The sequence below is a fragment of the Mandrillus leucophaeus genome, unplaced genomic scaffold, assembly GCF_000951045.1.
Source record: "Mandrillus leucophaeus isolate KB7577 unplaced genomic scaffold, Mleu.le_1.0 Scaffold435, whole genome shotgun sequence".
Lineage (NCBI taxonomy): Eukaryota > Metazoa > Chordata > Mammalia > Primates > Cercopithecidae > Mandrillus > Mandrillus leucophaeus.
Window position 1 is genome coordinate 356729 of NW_012104643.1, and position 5792 is coordinate 362520.

The 5792-nt window shown below is 55.8% G+C and overlaps 1 protein-coding gene across 1 annotated transcript in view; it reads left to right on the forward strand.

Moving 5' to 3' along the window:
- Positions 1 to 3020, forward strand: part of RPLP2 (ribosomal protein, large, P2) — a 17810-nt gene extending 14790 nt beyond the window's left edge. Inside the window, exons 2-5 of the mRNA XM_011993839.1 lie at positions 96 to 219; positions 1463 to 1511; positions 2682 to 2780; positions 2908 to 3020. Of these exons, the coding sequence (XP_011849229.1) occupies positions 97 to 219; positions 1463 to 1511; positions 2682 to 2780; positions 2908 to 2984 (348 nt within the window). The 5' untranslated portion in view covers position 96 and the 3' untranslated portion in view covers positions 2985 to 3020. The remainder of the gene's footprint in view (positions 1 to 95; positions 220 to 1462; positions 1512 to 2681; positions 2781 to 2907) is intronic.
- The last annotated feature ends 2772 nt before the right edge of the window (positions 3021 to 5792 follow it).

A 5792-nucleotide genomic window follows, 5' to 3' on the forward strand; every position in this document is an offset into this window, starting at 1 on the left:
CCAGTGCCAAGGACATCAAGAAGATCTTGGACAGGGTGGGCAGGCCGGAGGCCACCAAGGTAACGCCGCCGTCGCGCCCTCTCCGCCCGCCTCAGGATGCGCTACGTCGCCTCCTACCTGCTGGCTGCCCTCGGGGGTAACTCCTCCCCCAGCGCCAAGGACATCAAGAAGATCTTGGACAGCGTGGGCATCGAGGCGGACGACGACCGACTCAACAAGGTAGCTGCCGCCCTTGCCCCGCAGCCGCCGTAGAGCCCCGTACAGGCGATTTTTCTGCCTGATCCGGCCACATGCTGGAGGGTTCGGGGAGAGGCTTGTTTCAGTCCAGTTGGCGATGTCTCTGGTAGAGAAGTAAGCAGGGTGGGGGCCAGGTGCAGTGGTTCACGCCTGTAGTCCCAGTACTTTGGGAGTACGAGGCGAGCGGATCACCTGAGGTCAGGAGTTCGAAACCAGCCTGGCAAAGATGTCGAAGCCCCATCTCTACTAAAAATACAAAAATTAGCCGGGCGTGGTGGTGGGTGCCTGTAGTCCGTGCTACTTGGGAGACTGAGGCAGGAGAATCACCTGAACCCGGGAGATGCAGGTTGCACTGAGCCAAGATCCTGCCACTGCACTGCAGACTGGGTGACAGAACGAGACCCTGTCTCAAAAGGAAAAAATAAAAAGCCGGAGGGATACGAGGCAAAGTCATGAATAATGAGCTTTGAAAGTTTAATACAAATCAGATGCATAGTATTCCTTAAAAAGCAAACAAAAAAGGGAGTCCTGGCGAGTGGCTCACTCAGCACTTTGGGAGGCCAAGGCGGGTGGATTATTGGAGCCTCGGACTTTAAGACTAGCCTGGAAAACATCGTAAGACCTGGTCTCTAGAAAAAGTTAAAAAGAAAGAAATAGTCGTAGGCAGTGGTGCACATCTGTAGTCTCAGCTACTCAGGAGGCTGAGGCGGGAGGATCATTTGAGCCTGGGAATTCAAGGCTGCATGGAGTAGTGACTGTGCCAGTGCAGTCGCACAGAGCCAAGCCCTCTCTCTAAAATACAACAAAAAAAGTCAGCCAGGTGTGGTTGCTCACACCTGTTGTCCCAGACTGAGGTGGGAGAGTCGCTTGAGCCCAGGAGGTCAAGGCTGCAGTGAGATCCCACCACTGCACTCCAGCCTGAAGGCAAAGTCAGTTTCATTGACAGCTTATTTTGCCCGTGTTGAAGATACCTGTGAGTAGTCAACATGAAGCGGTGAGACACCGTGTGTTCCCTTCTCAGTCCTAAGTCTAAGAAACCTAGTGTCCATTTATTTTTATATCACTTACCAAGTGAGGGTGGTGGCTCCCTTTGGGCAGTGCAGGTCTAGAAACTTCAGGGCGTATTCCTGTGTGGGGGACCCAGTCCTGCTATGATTCTGGAAGGGATAGGGCCAGGGATACATTTGCACTTTCCTGGTAACAGCTGTGTGATTGTCTACTCCAGGTTATTAGTGAGCTGAATGGAAAAAACATTGAAGACGTCATTGCCCAGGGTGAGTTGATGTGGAGGGGCTTTCATTTGTTTTCATGGTCCATCCTAATCCCTGCCGGTCCGTTTGTGGCCTGCCAGGTTTCGCTTGTGGACCAGAGCACCCTAGAAGCCTCACCCGAGCAGTGAGCAGGGCTCCAGTGGGCTCATGTCATGGGCGCTTCTAGACACCCCCAGGAGCAGGGCAGCAGGGGGCGCCCTGTGTTCCCAGTGGACGTTTAGGTGGCCCTGCCTCTTAAGCCTGGCTGCCCCTAGCCCTGAGGCCATTCCCCAGAATTTCTCTGAAGCTTGGTGTCTGGAGAACTGAGTTCACGTCAGCAGTTCTTACCGCATGCTTTCTGTGAAGGAGCTGGGGGCAGGGACTACCGGTGCCAGGAATGTTCACAGGCTCCTTGCCTCTTTGTTGGGCAGATGGTTTTTTGTTGGTGTCAGCTGAGCTGGTGGGAGTTGTTTGGAAGTTGAGCTGTTGGGGCAGCTGTTCCTGTCTTCCATGCATGTGACCAGGACAGGGCCGGCTCAGCAAACGGGCCAAGCCGTGAGCACATGGCTGTGGCCAGAGATGTGGACACTGGAGCAGCACGCTCATTGTCCAGGCCGAGCACGGTGGCTCACGCCTGTAATCCCACCACTTTGGGAGGCCGAGGCGGGCGAATCACAAGGTCAGGAGATCGAGACCATCTTGGCTAACACAGTGAAACGCCATCTCTACTAAAGATATGAAAAATTAGCTGGGCGTGATGGTGGGCACCTGTAGTCCCAGCTACTTGGCAGGCTGAGGCAGGAGAATGGCGTGAACCTGGAAGGTGGAGCTTGCAGTGAGCCGAGATTGCGCCACTGAACTCCAGTCTGGGCAACAGAGCAAGACTCCATCTAAAAAAAAAAAAAAAAAAACAAAAAACCATGTTTGTCCAATGGACATCTGAGGGTGGAAGTGGGGTAAGTGGGCAGGCAGGCAATGTGGGCCTAATTCCTAGAAGGCAAGTTTCTGGATAGGAAAAGTCCCTGTTGAGGAGTGGCTGGGGGAGGGAGTGTTCCGGAAGAACAGGAGACACTGGCATATGGTGGGTCCATATATGTTGGGTGCCCTGTGCCATCCCGGTGCCATCTGACTTCCCTGTGGAATAGCCTCCCAGACTGGGCAGCTGCTCTGGTCTCACCTCTCTGCTTTCTGTAGGTATTGGCAAGCTTGCCAGTGTACCTGCTGGTGGGGCTGTGGCTGTCTCCGCTGCCCCAGGCTCTGCAGCGCCTGCTGCTGGTTCCGCACCTGCTGCAGGTAAGTGGTGGCCTGGTGAGTGGGCAAGGGGCTGGGGCTCAGACAGTGTTGCTGCAGTGGGGTCTCCAATGGGGGGACTGGCCTGGCACTTGGGCAGTGCTCACCACGCCTCTCCTCTTTTCCACAGCAGAGGAGAAGAAAGATGAGAAGAAGGAGGAGTCTGAAGAGTCAGACGATGACATGGGATTTGGCCTCTTTGATTAAATTCCTGCTCCCCTGCAAATAAAGCCTTTTACACATACCTCAAGTATTCCATGAGCACTTTGTCAGACGGTAGTCTCTGCCCAGCTTCGCATCAAAGAGGGCAGGTTTGGGGCTGAAGTGTGGACAACGTGGTGTTGGGGAAGAGTTTCTGGTGCAAAATGAGCATGAGGAGGGGAGTCTGGGCATCACAGCTGCCTGGGGCCCCTTCCTGTGGGCCTTAAGCGGTATCCTAGCTCCTGAGTACACCCCAGAAAAATGTGAACGGGCCGGGCACAGTAGTTTGTGCCCATGATCCCTGCACTTTGGGAAGCCGAGGAGGGAGGATCACTTGAGGCCAGGAGTTTGAGACCAGCCTGGGCAAATAGCAAGATCCCATCTCTAAAAAACAAACTATCCAGGCGTGGTGTGCACCTGTAGTCCCTGCTATGAGAAGTTGAGATGATCACTTGCCCAGGAGGTTGAAGTTAACAGTGGGCCATGATAGTGCCACTGCCCTCCAGCCTGAGCGGCAGAAATCCTGCCTGTAAAAAGAACAGCAGAGAAGCTGATTTGAAATGGAGCTTGTGTAATCAGAGCTCTGTCTTTGGGGTGGCTTGGTGCCTGGTCTTGCAAGGACAGGATTCGTAGCCCCTGGGCTTTACAAGTGGATGCAGGAAGTGAGTCCAGCTTGGGGGTGGTGTACGCCCCTGGGTTTCCCTGCAGGAGTCATGGCTCCGCCATAATGCCCTGAGCAACTTGGGCAGTCACTCCTCAGGCTTGTTTTTCTGCCGTTCACAGCCAACCCCTGCCTTACTGGGCAGATGTGCTCAGGGCTTGTGGGCAGTGACCGCAGGGCCATGTGTTCACTGAACTAGGTCCTTTGGGGGTGGGCCTGCCCTCCCCTGACAGGCTCTGGCCTGGAATATGGGGCTAAGGACAGGCCATCACCCACCCCTCCCCGCCTCTCTGCCCTCCTGGCCCTACTCCGTACGCTGTCTCCCCGGCCTCAGGGTCTTTGCCCGCCAATGTAGGCACCCAGAAGATGGTCTGCCGCTCCCACCCTGGGCTTGGGGTCAGCAACCCACCAACTGGCTTTGGTGTGGGGAGCACCTGCTCTGTGACCTCCTTAGTTCTGGGAGGAAAAACAGGAGGGTATAGCACAGAAGACAGTTGGGGTGACTGGGGGAGGCCTCCCTCAGATTGGGAGCCAAGACCTGCAGGAAGGCAGAGTCCCTGGAGGGGAAGCAATGTGGGTTGTCGGGGGAGCCAGGGATCCACAGAAGGTACTGAGATGGAGAGGGATCCAAGATGCTTTTTATTTATTTTGTTTTTTTTCTTCTTTTTGAGATGGACTTTTGCTCTTGCTACCCAGACTGGAGTGCAGTGGCATGATCTCAGCTCACTGCAACCTCTGCCTCTCCGGTTCAAGTGATTTCTCCTGCCTCAGCCTCCTGAGTAGCTGTGATTACAGGTGCCTGCCACCAGTCCCGGCTAATTTTTTGTATCTTTTTGTAGAGATGGGGTTTTACCACGTTGGGCAGGCTGGTCTCAAACTCTTGGCTCAGGCAACCCACCCGCTTCGGCCTCCAAAGTGCTAGGATTACAGGTGTGAGCCACCGTGCCCGGCCTTAATAATATTTTTAAAAAGACCTTTTTGGATGCCCGTAAAAGCAGAGACTAGGGTGGGAGTAAAGCCAGGTGAGCAGTGGAGGAGGCTGGAACCTGGGTAGTAGGGGTGGGGCAGCAGATGGAGGAGGAAGCAGAGAAATGACCCTAGCAAGGTACAGCTAAGGAGTGCAGGGAGCAGTGCTCGCTACAGCGGGGCAGGGGTGAGGCTGGTGCTGGGGATGGCCCAGGCTCAGGGAAGGGGCCCGCAGCAGGAGTGGACCTAGGCTTCCGAGTGCAGACCTGGCAATTCCAGCCTTGGACCCTGAAGGGAGGGGCCCTATTTCACCCGGAGGTCACCATGAGAGGGGGACGTCCCACTGCCTGGGGTTTCTCATTGAGCTGTCCCTTGGAGCTTGTCCTAATGGTGGGGTGCTCCCAGACCCTGCCAGGATTCTGGGAAGGACTGCCCAGTTCCTGGCTCCTGAGCCTCCCAGGGGCCTGGAGATTATGTACTCAAAACAGCCTGACCCAGCTGTGGAAATGGGAGCAGAGGTCTCCCTGCGCTGAGGCAGCACCACCCATCAAGGCGACAGTCCCTCAAATGGGGCTAATGCCGGAACCCTGGCCTTTCCCGGCCTCTCCTTGGAGAGGGAAGGACCCTAAGTCCCTGGCTTCCCTGTCAGTGGTTGTCCTGAGGAGCCCCTGGACTTCCATCCCTACTTCATCACACCCTGAACCCTGCTGGCTCCAGCAGCATCGCCAGAATCCAGTCACAGGGGGCTCCTGACACCTGGCTCCGCCCTCCATACCCTGGCCCTCCCTCCCCAATCCCAGAGTGCATTTGCCCCCGTGTACCTCCATCCAAAGATTTGGAAGAGGCCCCACGTGCGCAGGAGTCTCACCTGTCGCCCGGGCTGGAGTGGGGTGGCCGGATCTCAGCTCACTGCAAGCTCCGCCTCCCGGGTTTACGCCACTCTCATGCCTCAGCCTCCTGAGTAGCTGGGACTACAGGTGCCCGCCACCTCGCCCGGCTAGTTTTTCGTATTTTTTTAGTAGAGATGGGGTTTCACCGTGTTAGCCAGGATGGTCTCGAACTCCTGACCTCGTGATCCGCCCATCTCAGCCTCCCAAAGTGCTGGCATTACAGGCTTGAGCCACCGCGCCTGGCCTTGTTTTGTTTTTGAGACAGGGTCTCACTCTCGCTCAGGCTGACGTGCAGTG